At 38.8% G+C, this 15705-nt stretch overlaps 1 protein-coding gene across 1 annotated transcript in view; it reads left to right on the top strand.

The window, feature by feature from the left end:
* The window catches only part of Atm (ATM serine/threonine kinase), a 97672-nt gene that overhangs the window by 64185 nt on the left and 17782 nt on the right, over positions 1-15705 (top strand). The window contains exons 40-51 of the mRNA XM_051156467.1: positions 2125-2212; positions 5735-5823; positions 5911-6013; positions 6643-6791; positions 8899-9003; positions 9936-10055; positions 10802-11036; positions 11723-11890; positions 12689-12802; positions 13428-13642; positions 14407-14614; positions 15450-15563. Of these exons, the coding sequence (XP_051012424.1) occupies positions 2125-2212; positions 5735-5823; positions 5911-6013; positions 6643-6791; positions 8899-9003; positions 9936-10055; positions 10802-11036; positions 11723-11890; positions 12689-12802; positions 13428-13642; positions 14407-14614; positions 15450-15563 (1708 nt within the window). The remainder of the gene's footprint in view (positions 1-2124; positions 2213-5734; positions 5824-5910; positions 6014-6642; positions 6792-8898; positions 9004-9935; positions 10056-10801; positions 11037-11722; positions 11891-12688; positions 12803-13427; positions 13643-14406; positions 14615-15449; positions 15564-15705) is intronic.

The following is a 15705-nucleotide window of genomic DNA, read 5'->3' as shown; positions in this document are numbered from 1 at the left end:
GACCTAGGCAGCAGGTGTTTACAGCCTCAGTCTTAATGTTCCAAATTCCTAGGGTGATGCCTGACAGAAGTCAGGCAACTGTGCTACACATTTGTTGAATGAATGAATTGGAGCTTTATTTTATTTTATTTATTTTTTATGGTGTAAAAAAGTGTCTATTTAGAATTAGCCAGCTGGACTCAGTTGAGATGATCCCAGTCTTGTCGGCAACATCCAGAGCATCATAACCAGGAGACAGCCGCACACACGCCTTCTTCTCTCTGTCAGGCCTTATCAGGGTGTTGACTTTGGCCTGTTTGACCTGGTGCTTGTTAGCCTTGACACTAGTGTGTTGTTACCTCTCTTCTTCATGGCTGACTTGGTGGTCAGGAGAAATTTAATGATGGCATAGTGGTCAAGCTTTTTCTCCTGGGTGCACTTTTCGAGGGTATTTGGGCTGCCTCACTGGTGGGTGACATGCGGATCTTCTTTTTGTGGCTGTGGATGCCCTTCAGCACTGCTTTCTTCACTTTGGCTTTGGGAAGGGCAGGGGCTTCCTTCTTAGCTTTCAACACCATCTTGGCAAAAAGCTATTTTATTTTATTTATGTTTTTGAGACAGTGTCTCACTCTGTACTCCCAGCCACAGCGAAACTCGGTATGTTTACCAGGTTGGCTTCAAAAGCAAAGATCAAGTGCTGAGTTAAAAGGCACGAGCCACCCCACCTGGTGAATTACAGCGCTGTACTTGCAGTGTCATACAGCTAACAGTGTCTTCATCTTTCTGAATTTTTCCTTTAACAATAAACATATTTGGAATAATTTGGAAATAAGTAGAATATATATCATATCTATACCTGACGGTTATAAAGCAAAGTAAAATATTGTCAGCAGCATTCTTTTACTGGGTACTCTCCTCTATACCAGCTTCCTGAGCTCTCTCCCAAGAGGTAAAGATGATTTTCAGTGTATATTTATCATTCTTCAAGTCTAGGTGATATTTTTGTCATATTAGTATGAATCTGAAAATACAGTTTAGTATTTCCTGTTTTTGAGTTTTGCAAGGCATTTTATATGCTACTTTTCCCACTCAGGTTTTAAGACTCATCTATGCTGCTTGTTGCTGTCGTTCTTCAGCTGTGACTGCCCATGTACACTGAGAGACAATAGCACAGTTTGTTACCTGTTCTGTCAGTAGCATGTACCTTCACTGGTAGAACTACTGGTGTGCACATTCTCAACTTAGTAAGATAGTACTGAATTGTTTCTTAAAGTGATTGTATTAGTTTGTGTAGTTTATCAAACTGTATATGATACGAAAATCAGTTTGTATAGTTAGCAAAGTGTAGTTGTTAAGATAGATCAGAGGAAGTGCTACCTTAGAAGAAGGGGGAAAAGAATGACCTTTTTGTATTTTGAGGGAAAATAGTATAGAAAACACAACATGTTTTAGGAAGATATTAGAAGGGGCTATCATTTATGGTAGTTTTTGATTTATATACTGGATATATAGGCACAGTAGCAGTCATGATACCAAAATTGAGTTCGTTATTGAACTATTACACCATATTTTTAAATAAATGCTTAGGTTTAAAGATAAGGTCTCAGAGTGAATAAATCTGAGTTCTAGTCCCATCATTTTTATTACTTTTATAATCTTAGGTTTCAGTGGATCCCACTTACTGACTTTTATCAGTTTTTGGTTTTTTTTTTTTTTTTTTTTCAATTTATTGGGGGTTAAATTGTATCTTATGGTTTTACTATGTATATCTGCAGTTATCAAGTTAAACCTTAGGTAAGACCACTGAAAGGATATTTAGGATCTGAATTGCAAAACTTACGTTCTATTTTTAAACAGGCGTGCCTCTATATAAAGAAGCATGTTGTGACATAAACTTTGCTATTTATACAATATTGCTATTATACATAATTTTTACACGTAGAATTAATATTCTTTTTTTTTTTTTTTTTTTAGAAAATATTCTTAAAGGTCTTTTCCATGCCAGTTCTAAATTATTCTGTGCTAAAGTATAAATGGCTTACTGTTCTTTCTGCAATCATAATTAGTTTCTTTCTGTTAAAGTGTATATTCATAACCTCTTAGATACTATATTCTCATTAAAAGAGATGTTCTTATGATAACCAGAAGTCCAGCATTTGAAGAAGAAAGTCAAGGTACAACTATTTCGAGTTTGAGTGAAAAAAGTAAAGAAGAAACTGGAATAAGCTTACAGGTAAATATTAGAAACTCTGTAATGATTTTTATATGAAACGTTAGATTATTTTCTCATAATGATATAATTGATTTTAAAACTGAAGCTACTCACTAGACTGAGCATCATATATATAAATCCATGCCCTGGCGGAGTATGGTAGCACACACCTTTAATCGCAGCATTTAGGAGGCTGAGACAAGTGGATCTCTGTGAGTTCGAGGCCAGCCTAGTACAGTGTGAGTCCAGGACAGCCAAGGCTATACAGAGAAACCCTGTCTCAAAAAACAAAACAAAATCCGTCCTCTGAGTAGAGAAGTGATTTCCCATCTAGACTCCGCTGCTTGTTAAATAGTGCTGCATAAATAACTGACGTTTCTGACCTTGAATCCTCTTACATGAAACCACCTGCCTCACGGGGTAAACTGCCACACAGTTTTGTCATTGTGTCCTCTTCCATTTATTTATAGTACTGATAGTTACTAACTCTGTTTATAGATGTGTATATGTACGTACGTCAGAGAAGGGACTTAACTTTATTTATAAGCTTCTTTATTTAACTGCTGCCTCACATACTTCCTAGCACAGTTTGCATTCTGGACTCTGTTTGGCCAGCTCATGCCTCTGCAGTGGCAGTTTGAACCTCTCTGCTTTGATTACAACTCTGAACTTGACTTTCTTTCTAGTTGTGTCCTGCTTGCCTCCTGCTTCTTGGAGAGAACAGTTGATTTCTCAGTCATTTTTTTATTGCTGTGGTAAGACATCACGACCAAGGCAACTTAAAAGAGAAAGTGTTTAGTTTGGTGCTCATAGTTTTAGTGGTTTAGAGTCCATGATGGCAGAGCAAAGGCGTGGCAGCTGGAATGGCTGACAGTTTCGGTTTGGGGCAGGAAGAGACAGACCCCAGTGGCATACTTCCTTTATAAGACTGCACCTCCTAACCCTTCTCAGACTTTCCCAGCTGGGGACCGCGTAGTCAGACAGCCTCTGTGGGGCACTCTTGCTCAGACCACCACATAGGTAGGAATTCCAACACATCCCACAAGCGACTTACATCTCCCCGTATGCGCCCTTGTCATAACCATCTCTCTTGTTAAAATAGAAAGACACTTTCCCTTTAGTTCAAGTTATTTATCTGTTCTTTCTCAGAAACTTTATTATGCTGTCATAAACATTTCAGACATTTACCATTTAAAGCATTTCTGGAGCTTCTGTGTTCTCTTTCCTTTCCACCCAGGCTTTCTGATGATGTATTTGCTCTCTCCTTTTCTTTCATTCTGTTAAAATGACACTTGCCTAATGTTTTCCATGAACTATAAAATGCTAAGTCTGCTAGTAACTTTTCATTTCTTTTTCCTTATCACTTAACCTCACATTTAGTCATGTCTTTCGTGTGTTACTAACCCTAGAGCTTACTGATTTTGTAGGCTGTAGGGATCCACCTAGCTACCATAGGCGCCTACAGCTTCTCTGAGCTTTCCTGCCTGTGTAGTGGATCTGAACTTAGGTCTCTATGATTTTGTGGCAAGTATTTTAGTTACTGAGCGTCTCCTGAGCTCCTCAGCCCTGTCTTGTGCTTACCATGTGACCCATTATCTTAATGTTTCTCTTTTTCCCTCGGTACTATATAGTTTCACTTTCCTGTACTGAATTTTTGAGTATTTTTTTACACCAAGCACTGTTAGGTCCCTACTGTTTCAACTCTCAAGGTTTTTTGAAGAAGAGTTATACCAATATCAATGGGTTTGTTTTTAGGAAATATTTCCCACAGCAAAAATATCAAGGCAGTTAAGTTACTGGCTCAGTTTTCTATGAAATGTAGCTTCTGGTTTTTCCTTTGTTTGCTTGCTTGCTTTTGTTTTATCTCATAGAAGTTAAACAGCACTAGTCTTTCCATGTAAATCTCATAAAAAGTATTTTAAGTAATTAAATTGCTACTTTATACACAGCATATTTTATAAACTATTAGACATTTTAAGGAAAACTTATGACCTTCATTTTTACCAGTTTTGGTAGTTAGGCTTTGGAGAATTTTATTTTTCCATTCACAGTTTCATTTGACAAGATTCTTTCATCTTGTGGTTATTGCTGAATGTGATTTAAAAAAAAAAAACCTAATGTGTTGGTATACATGTTTTACCTAATTCATGAAATTGTGAGAATCACTTTTTTTAGATGTATTTGATTATTTTATACATAGAATATTTTGTTTGCATGTATGTAAGTGCACTACATGCATGCCTGGTACCTGCCAAGGTCAGAGCAGTACATTGGGTCCCATACTAATGGAGTTACAGGTGATTGTAAGCCACTGTCAAACCCGGGTCTAAGCCACTGTGTGGTGCTGGGCATCAAACCCGGGTCTAAGCCACTGTGGTGCTGGGCATCAAACCCGGGTCTAAGCCACTGTGTGGTGCTGGGCATCAAACCCGGGTCTAAGCCACTGTGGTGCTGGGCATCAAACCCGGGTCTAAGCCACTGTGTGGTGCTGGCCATCAAACCCAGGTCTAAGTCACTGTGTGGTACTGGGCATCAAACCCGGGTCTAAGCCACTGTGGTGCTGGGCATCAAACCCGGGTCTAAGCCACTGTGTGGTGCTGGGCATCAAACCCGGGTCTAAGCCACTGTGGTGCTGGGCATCAAACCCGGGTCTAAGCTACTGTGGTGCTGGGCATCAAACCTGGGTCTAAGCCACTGTGGTGCTGGGCATCAAACCTGGGTCTAAGCCACTGTGGTGCTGGGCATCAAACCCGGGTCTAAGCTACTGTGGTGCTGGGCATCAAACCTGGGTTTAAGCTACTGTGGTGCTGGGCATCAAACCCGGGTCTAAGCTACTGTGGTGCTGGGCATCAAACCCGGGTCTAAGCTACTGTGGTGCTGGGCATCAAACCCGGGTCTAAGCTACTGTGGTGCTGGGCATCAAACCCGGGTCTAAGCTACTGTGGTGCTGGGCATCAAACCCGGGTTTAAGCTACTGTGGTGCTGGGCATCAAACCCGGGTCTAAGCTACTGTGGTGCTGGGCATCAAACCCGGGTCTAAGCTACTGTGGTGCTGGGCATCAAACCCGGGTCTAAGCTACTGTGGTGCTGGGCATCAAACCCGGGTCTAAGCTACTGTGGTGCTGGGCATCAAACCCGGGTCTAAGCCACTGTGGTGCTGGGCATCAAACCTGGGTCTAAGCCACTGTGGTGCTGGGCATCAAACCCGGGTCTAAGCTACTGTGGTGCTGGGCATCAAACCCGGGTTTAAGCTACTGTGGTGCTGGGCATCAAACCCGGGTCCTCTGCAAAAGGAGGACTGCCGACCTGTCTCTCCAGCCTGTGAATATTACTTCTAAAGCAGGCTAATCATGTTGTTGTATGTGCTACTATGCTATTGATAAGGATATTTACTATTTTTAAATATCATTATAGTTTACTTTTTAATAACACGTTTATGAGTTGTGAGTTATGAGTTGATAATGATAAATTTTAAAGCTTATGAAATTCATGAACTGACTCTTTTTTTTTCAAATCTCCCATCTTTGGACTTGTCTTTATCAGGATCTTCTCTTAGAGATCTACAGAAGTATAGGAGAGCCCGACAGCCTGTATGGCTGTGGTGGAGGGAAAATGTTACAACCCCTTACTAGGTAAATTTCACTTTTTAGGTAGTAATTCTACTTTTTAAAGATCTACATGCTTACAGAAACGAAGATGTTTTATCATCCTTTCTACAGAATACGGACATATGAACATGAAGCCATGTGGGGGAAAGCCTTAGTAACATATGACCTGGAGACCACAATCTCCTCCTCAACCCGCCAGTCGGGAATAATTCAGGTACACTTTTCTCTATCTGCTTCCATGAAGCCATCATCAGTGTAACAGTTGACACTATTTCAATGTATGAGTAAAGTGTTTATGCAGACTGTTAAACTCGGTCTGGAGGTACCGCTTTCAGACATTACGCCAAAGCCTCAAGTATACACAGGAAAGCTGACAGGCCAGTGTAGTTTGCTGTTGATATTTTCATTAGCCAACAGCAGAAGACATTTCTCGAGAGTGCCTCTCATGGCACCTATAGTTTGCATTACAGTTGGTCCCAGAAACTGTTATTTCTATTTCTGGTTAGTAGGCTTAGGTATTTTTCATCAAACGTTAGCATTCTCTGAGGAAATATATATGCTAAGCAATTTTTCAGAATTTTAAGTGATACTACTAAGTTAGGTTTTTTTTCCTCTCCCTAGTTCTGTAGTTCTCAACCTATGGGTCGCTACCCCCTTGGGGGTTGAATGACCCTTTCAGAGATCATATATTAACAAAATTACAGTTAGTTAGGGGTCACCACAACATGCGGACCTGTATTGAAGGGTTGCAGCATCTTAACCTTCTTGAAGGTTGAGAACCACTGCTCTAGTTTGTGCTAAGATATTTGACTCTGTATTTATTTTGTAATAATTTCCTCCTAGGCCTTGCAGAATTTGGGGCTCTCCCATATTCTTTCTATCTATTTAAAAGGATTAGATCAAGAAAATAGAGAGTGGTGTGCTGAGCTGCAGGAACTTCATTACCAAGCAGCGTGGAGGAGTATGCAGTGGGACCTCTGCAGCTCTGCCGAGTAAGAAGAAAACCGACTTCTCTTCCTTCCTCCCTCCCTTCCTTCCTTCTTCCCTTCCTCCGTTTTCTTTCTTTCCTTTTTTTTAAAAAAAGTTTTTGTTTGTTTTTTGAGACAGAGTTTCTCTGTGTAGACTTAGCTAGCCTTGAACTCACAGAGATCCACCTGCCTTTGCCTCCTGACGCTGGGAATAAAGACTTGTGCTACCACCACCCGGGTGAAAACTGATTTTTCAAAGGATTAACCTTTTCCTAGTTGTTTTGTTGGTTGGCTTTTGGTATTTCGAGACAGGGTTTTTCTGTGTAGCAGTGGCTGTCTTGTACTCATTTTGTAAACCTGGCTGGTCACTAACTCACAGAAATGCACCTGCCTCTGCGTCCAGTAGCATGCCTGGCCCCCTAAGCTGGTTTTATCTGAATCTAAAACTTTAAATTTTTTAAAAGATTGTTTTGGTCTTATCTGTGAATATTAATGTGTTGAGTTTGTTCTTTTTTTGTTGTTGTTGTTGTTGTTTTTAAATATAGCTGCACAATATATTGCCTAACTATTTAAGATAGCAATAGGCAGTTAACACAGCAAAGCTTGAATTTCATTCTCTTTTTCCACTAGAGAAATTCTGTCCCCTGCCTCAAGCATTTTTGAAGATAGAAATTTTTTAAAATATATCATTATGAGACTAATGTTTGAATGAGGAATCTAAAGTTTAGGCATTCTCCCTTCCACTTCTTGCTACATGGCCGTTACGAGCACTTTCATTGGCTGGATGATAGGATAAGTGGCCTTTCTTTTGTTAAAAAGTAGTACAAGAGGGCTGGAGAGATGGCTCAGAGGTTAAGAGCACTGACTTCAGAGGTCCTGCAATTCCCAGCAACCACATGGTGGCTCACAACCATCTATAATGAGATCTGATGCCCTCTTCTGATAGGCAGGCACACATGCAGGCAGATACTGTGTACATAATAAATAAATAAATCTTAAAAAAAAAAAAAATAGTAGTATGAGCCCAGGAGCACACCTGTAGTACAACACTCAGGGAGGCAGAGGCAGGGGCAGGTGATCTCTAAGTTTGGTGCTGTCTTCATATGAATTCCAGGCCAGCCAGGGCCACACAGGAGACAGTGCCTTAAAAACAAATAGATAACCAGACCAAATAAAGTAGTGGTAAACTAAGTGCCCAAGAAGATAAAAGTTGTAACTTGTATGTCAACTCACTGTATTTTTTAAATGAAAACCAAAACATCTAGGAGACTATATGATTTAATAGTTAATATGAAAATCTTTTAATGAATGTCAGCTATGGTGGTACGTGCTTTTAATCCCAGCACTATGGAGGCAGAGGCAGATGAATCTCTGTGAGTTTCAGGACAGCCAGAACTACACAGAGAAACCTTGTCTCAAAATAAATAAACACAATATATATATGAATAAATACATTCATATTCATATATATTAATAAATCTGCTTTTATATAACTCTTACACTATGAAATTTGAAAACCAGTCTAATTAACGAAAATATTTTTCCATTAAGGTAATTAAATTACTAAAAAAGAAATACATTAAAATTAATTAATTAATAAAATAACAAAAATAACTTTTTTTTTTTTTGAGACAGGGTTTCTCTGTGTAGCCTTGCCTATCCTGGAACTCACTCTGTAGACTAGGCTGGCCTCAAACTCAAAGATCCTGCTTCTGTCTCTTGCTCAAATGTATATAAGATTGAAAACCAAGCAGAATTTCTGAGAAGCTTTTTTTTTTTTTTTTTTTTTAAAGAATTTAAGTGGCCTATAAAGTTCTTTGATTTTTACTACTTTGTTTTATTTTATTTCATTTCACTCATTTATTTATCTATTTGTTTGTTTTTATTTTGAGGCAGGATTTCACTGTATAACCCCGGATAGCCTTGAACTCACAGAGATCCACCTACCCCTGCCTCCCAATTAAAGGCATTGGCAGTACATCCAGCCATATACTTTTTTAGATTTCTGCAAATTTTTATAGGAAATCTTAATTTTAGTTTCCAGTTTTGTCCTTTGAGTTAGTTATCTATACATGCATATCTTAGGATTTTCTGTTTTTAAATTTGTTTGTTTGTTTTAATCCTGTCACAGCCAAGAACTAGAAGGAGCCAGTTACCACGAGTCATTGTATAATGCTCTGCAGTCTCTAAGAAACAGCGAATTCTGCACATTTTATGAAAGTCTCAGATATGCCAGGTATTATAAAAAGACAAGAATGTTTACATTGAGTGCTGTGGCTGCTGTCCTCAGATGCCAGTGGCTTTAATGTATGTGCATGTGTCGATGAGGGCAGGAAGACCTCGGGGCTCTGGTCAGGTGTTGCTTTGTCGTTCTTTGCTCTTCCTCAAGAAAGGTTTCCTTTAGGGCTTCATGTCGGTTCTTCCCTCTGAGCCCTCGTGGTAATGTTCGCTCCTTGCACAAGTGCCCTAAGAGAGTTTTAATTTTTGGCACCTCTAGTTACACAGCCTTTACTCTCTTACCATGGTTCTATGTTAAAAATGATGATCAATAGTATTTGTATTTTTTTTTTTTTTTTTTTGAGCACAGGAAATCATACACAGAACAAACATAAAATTTTTTTAAAGATATATTTTTATGTGCATTGATGGTTTTGTCTGTGTGAAGGTGTCAGATCCCCTGGAACTGAACAGGCAGTTGTAAGCTGCCATGTGGGTACTGGGAATTGAACCCTCAGATCCCCTGGAAGAGCAGCCACTTAACCACTGAGCCATCTCTCCAGGCCGCAAATACGAGTTTTTAAAAACACCACTGACATCATAAATCTTATGTACGTAACAAATAATAACTGCTACCTTTAAAGTGACTGTATTCTAGACACTTGGTCAGGGTTTTCTATACATATTCTTTGGGTAACTCTAGAGGTGAAAAACAATAGCTGGATTCAGTAGTGGATTCAAGGATATGCAGATATGGCCGTTTAAACTTAGAACCGTATAACCCTAAGGCTAGTGTTGGTCACACTGCTGTTCCATCATCACGGTTGTCTGAGTGTAGTGGTCTTTATAGACCACCAACAAGCATATGCTAAATCCTGCTTGACCCACAGAATTGAACTTCTATCTCCTTGAAAATATGTTAGTTTCAGGCAGTTTTCTCTCTTATCCTAGAGTGAAAGAAGTTGAGGAGCTGTGTAAGGGCAGCCTTGAATCTGTGTATTCTCTGTATCCCACACTCAGTAGACTGCAGGCACTTGGAGAACTGGAAAATATTGGAGAGCTCTTCTCAAGGTATGTGGTTCATGGCTTGTCATAATCCTGCTGTGCGTTGGTTGTGTTACCAATAGTAACGTGATGGGCATGATTTATTATTTGTTTTGTTAGATGAGGGCAGGTTTATTTTGGCTAATGGTTTTCAGAGCTTTCATCCTATGATTAGCTGCTTCTATGTTGCCCTGAATGAGAAATTGTATTGGTGGCACACAGCAGGAGGAAAGAGAGAAATTTATCATAAAATAAACTTCATAATTTTATTAAAGTATGTATAAGACACATTTTTTAATTTTTATCAATTGGGAAATGTAGTGTCATTCAATTCAGTAACCTGAGAATTTAAAGCTCTTTAGGACCTTCATTAATTTTAAGAGTATATAGCGGTTCCTATGTGAGCAGTATTTTAGGTCTGTGCTGAGGTCATCTGTGAAGGAAGTAGAAGTTTGGTTTTTATGAACATGCATTATTGCTTCTTTCTCCATCAAGCAACTAAAATGAGTTCTTACCTTCACTGCGTCATTTTCCTAGTCTCCCTGTATCTTTTTTTCTCTCAACACAAATTTTGAAAGATACAATAGTACAACTTAGTACTTTCTATTGACTTTTTAGGTACCTAATTACATGTTATTTCTCACTGTTCTAAATATTTAGGGCTATTTATAAGTTTATGAGAGTTCCTTGTATAATATTACAATGTCTTAAGTTTCGGGGCTTGAGAACTTATTTTTTATTTGCTTACCAAGGTTATGTGTCTTGATTTTCAGGTCAGTCACAGACAGAGAGCTCTCTGAAGTGTACTTGAAGTGGCAGGAGCACTCCCAGCTCCTGAAGGACAGCGACTTCAGTTTTCAGGAGCCTCTCATGGCTCTACGCACAGCCATTCTGGAACTCCTGGTACAAAAGGAGGTGGAGAGCTCGCAGGGAGGATGCTGTAAGGACATTCTCACCAGACACCTTGTTGAGTTCTCTATTCTAGCCCGAACCTTCAAGAACACCCAGGTAAAACGCTTGTAAAATTATAGCATCTCCCTTCTTGGCCTTTTTTTTCTTTCTCAGATACCAGAAAGTATAATAGTGTGTATGAGATTATTTAAGATTTTAGGTTGAGCTAGGCTTGTGCGTAGACCTATAATCCTAGTTACTGGAGAGGTTGAGGCAAGAGGATCACACGTGCAGAGCTAGCCGGGCAAGAGAATGAGCTTGAGGTCAGCTGGACGCCTAGTGAGAACCTGTCCTGTAGATGTGTGACGCCATGCCTGTTTGCCAGGCTTGTAGAAGGCTCTGGGATCAAACCCCAGTATCGAGGGAGAAAACAAAACAAAACTTCCATATTGGAATTAGACAAAAAACCTGAGTTTAAACCTTGGCAAGGCAATTATCTTTTCTCAGCCTCAATTTCTTGTTTATAAAATAAGAAGATAGCCAGCTTACTCTAACGTAACAACAATTCAGTGATTTCTCTCTCTCTCTCTCTCTCACACACACACACACACACACACACACACACACACACACACACACACGCCGGGTGTCAGGAGGCTTGTGGTGTGCAGGTTGGTGAGTAAGCAGGGAACTAGTTAAGACAGTCCCTGACAGGTACTGAAGTTTCAGTGAATGGTAGTTGCGGCTTTGTTCCTTCATCCTACTGGTAATAGTTTTTATTTCCATATACATTTTCATCATAGCTCCCTGAAAGAGCCATATTTAAAATTAAGCAATATAATTCAGCTATCTGTGGAGTCTCTGAGTGGCACTTGGAAGAAGCACAAGTGTTCTGGGCCAAAAAGGAGCACAGTCTTGCCCTGAATATTCTCAAGCAAATGATCAAGAAGTTGGACTCCAGCTTTAAGGAGGTGCGTGCTTTGTTTATCTGGCTGGATTAGTGTTTTAATGGTATTGAAAAGCATTTTTGTGCTTCAGAATATGTCTGTAATAATTACACTAAGGTTTTGAAATTACTGATCCATGAACAAAATAATATGAAAAGAGATTTTGAGAAGTAATGTCAGAATTAAGACTTGAAAACTTTTTCTTATTTAAAATAAATCTGACAATCTACCTTATAGTATAATTATCTTTCTGTTTTCTATAAAAGTCAAGAATATGTAGGAAATAAATAGAAATACATACTATAACTTTGAAGTAACGAGAACAAAAATGGAATTAGAAGTGTCTGAGAGAAGAAAAGTGAAAAACAAGTTAGAAGTGTCATTCTAAGTGCTCTAAAAATATACACTGGACTGTACAATGTTGTATTTGCTTACTATATTATTACAAATTATTTATTAAAACAAACCATTGAGTGCCAATATAACTTGTATAATATTTTATAATAATATAGGCCCTAATGTAAGGGCTGTTTTTTGTACCTCAGTTTTTACAGTGACAAGTAGGTAATAATGATATACCTAGTTCATAGGATTCTTGTAAAAAGTATGAGTTAATATATATATATATATATAGCTGTTGGAAGTTTCCCGGCATTCTAAAGTAATCAGTAAATGTGAGTTGTATCAACTAATAATAATAATAGATAGTTCAGGGTGGTTATTTCATGAGCTTGTGTACTTTGAGTTATATAGTAAAACATGAAGAATAATGTTTTTAATTTCTTAAGGATTATATTTTAAGATTTCTGCTTTTTAATGCAGAATGGTGCTGGTCTAAAAGTCATATATGCAGAGTGTCTGAGGGTTTGTGGCAACTGGCTGGCAGAAACTTGCTTAGAAAACCCTGCGGTCATCATGCATACCTACCTAGAAAAGGTAGGTTATTGGTGCAGTTCTCATTATTGTTGTTTAGCATAGATGGACTTGATCCTTTCGTGAAGATCACATATATCTCAAAACCAAATGAAAGAGTGGTTTCATTCCCTCAGCCCCTGCTGGGGCTCGATGTAACCCTTACAGCAGAAGGAAGCGGGGTGCTACAAAGGAAGGAGCAGCTCTGAAAAGGCTGGGATGGCTTTCATCTACTCTTTAGACCCACCCTTGTCTTCCAAGACGTTTCTGATTACTCTGCATTTATTCTACAAAATATCCTATTACACATACAAGCCATCATTGCTATTTGTATGCAGTCCAATTACCCATAGTAAGCATTAGGGCGTCACCTCTCTAGTCCTAATTGACCTTTTGTCCTTTCATGTCACTAGTTTGGGAAATAGACTTTTTTCGCTGAGTAAGTTTAATATGAAAACTAAGGTGTGATTGTCTTCAGTAATAAAAAGTTCTTCATGTTTGCATAGTTCACTGCAGCTGTTCTCGAGTAAGAGTTCCATACCATCAAAATTTGCGTTTGCATATATATGAGTGGATTACCTTGATCTGAGAGTGTTAACTATATTTAGCGCTTATAAATGTGAGCTAAATGGATTGTATGTTGTTGAAGGCAGTGAAGGTTGCTGGAAGTTATGATGCCAAAAGCAGTGAGCTCAGAAATGGACAGATGAAGGCGTTTCTGTCATTAGCGCGGTTCTCTGATACTCAATACCAAAGAATTGAAAACTACATGAAGTCATCAGAATTTGAAAACAAGCAAATTCTCTTAAAAAGAGCCAAAGAAGAAGTAGGCCTTCTAAGGGAACATAAAATTCAGACTAACAGGTAACTTGATATTTATAACAATCTATAAGTGATTGTTTTAGGTTCAGCAGAAGGGCTGTTTGCATGAAAAGCATGTCATCTGAATTAGTTTTTCTTTGTTTTGTTTGGTGGTGGTTGTTGTTGTTGTCATTGTCGTTGTTTTCTTTTGGTTTAGGAGATAGGGTTTCTTTGTGTAGCAGCCTTAGCTATCCTGAACTCACTTAGGCTGGCCTGCGAACTCACAGAGATCACGTGCCACTGCCTCCCTGAGTTTTGGGATTACAGGTCTGCGCCCCCCCCCCCCCCCCCCCCCCCGTGCCCAGCTCTGAATTACAGCTTTGAATGCTGATGTTGGCTTTTTTGCACTTTCTGGGTCCTCCAGTGGGTAATCACAGCTGCAGTCAGTCTGGAGTACACTGCTGTGTTCTTTGAAGAACTGATCTTGTGGTTTAGCTCTTGGCAAAAACATAGATGTTAGTTTGGTTTTACTAGATACTGAAATTAAGTATGGAAGACTTGCCTGCTTTGGTATAGTCAAGTTACTTAGGTCTGCATTAGGGTTTTGTATGTTGGAGAAAGCAGAGAATTAAATAACTAGGGTCTATTCTGTTTTTGGTTGTGTGGAAGACCTACTAACTGCAGTTGTGACAAGCCACTTTAGAATTTTGCCTTTTTTTTTTTTTTCTTCTTGGAATACACACCTTATTTTTCATTCATATATCATGTATTATTTTATAGTTATATAAAGTTTTGTGACTTCTATGTTTGAATTTATCAAATGCAAGGTACACGGTAAAGGTTCAGCGAGAACTGGAGCTGGATGAGTGCGCTCTCCGTGCTCTGAAGGAAGACCGCAAGCGCTTCCTGTGTAAAGCGGTGGAGAACTACATCAGCTGCTTACTCAGTGGGGAGGGGCACGACACGTGGGTGTTCCGGCTTTGCTCTCTCTGGCTTGAAAACTCCGCAGTTCCTGAAGTCAATGGCATGATGAAGGCAAGTCTCACATGACCCAGCATTTGAGCATCTGCTTTAAAAACTGAGGCATGAGCCCCTCAGGGTCTGGTTTTATACATCCCTGTTTACCCCTCCCAATGGGTTTGTTGCTCCACAGATAAATACTTTATAAGCTCTAAATGATGCAAGTTTGTGTGGAGGTGAGAGAGGAGTACACAGACTGGGAATGCTAGACTGGAGAACAGGAAAAACAAAGCTAATGTGATCCTAAGCAAGAATTTCTCTTTGATTTGTTTAGGCTTTTGAGGGATTTTTTTTCCAATAGAGTAACAATTTAAAAAATTATAACATATGTAGGAGTGCTTGTAAGTTTTTATTGAGAAAAATCTTAAGATATGGTCATAAATATATATTGTTACTTATTTTAAGATAAAAATGTTTCTTAAATGAAAACAAAGGTAAGACTCAAAATCAACACAATGAATCTATTCTACTTTGTGTGTTAAACTTCATTATTTCTGGCATGTAGGGAAAAGAACTCGAGTTTTGGGAGTTGAGACCACAGTAGGACTCAGATCCACACTTTCGGAGTCACTGGAATGTATGAGGTGGTTAGCATACCAACTCTGGGTAGAATTTGACTTAGGGCTAAATATTTTAATTATTATTGCTGAATCAACTTAGACTTCCCATTAGAAAAACTTTCAGATAGGGCAAGAAACAAGGAAAATTGTGTAGGTAGTGAAGTTTTGACAGCCAGGGTATACTAATAAGAGGTACATTATTTTAGTATCATTATTTTGGTTTAGATGTGAGATTTTATTATGCAGTTCTTAATTTTGTTTTTTTGTTTTTTTGTTTTTTTTCATGGCAGAAAGATGGAATGAAGATTTCATCATATAAATTTTTACCTCTTATGTATCAATTGGCTGCTAGAATGGGGACCAAAATGATGGGAGGCCTAGGGTTTCATGAAGTCCTCAATAATGTAAGTAGACCTGAAGGCACAATGTAGTAAGTTCCTTTCTATTACTGAAAATGGGAAATTGGAATATTAAATTTTATTTATTTATCAGATAAATGTGTTTGTCTCTTTTCTGGTCTCTCTCTCTCTCTCTCTCTCTCTCTCT

This window comes from Acomys russatus, chromosome 14 (genome assembly GCF_903995435.1).
Source record: "Acomys russatus chromosome 14, mAcoRus1.1, whole genome shotgun sequence".
NCBI lineage: Eukaryota > Metazoa > Chordata > Mammalia > Rodentia > Muridae > Acomys > Acomys russatus.
This window is presented reverse-complemented; position numbering and strand designations above follow the sequence as displayed.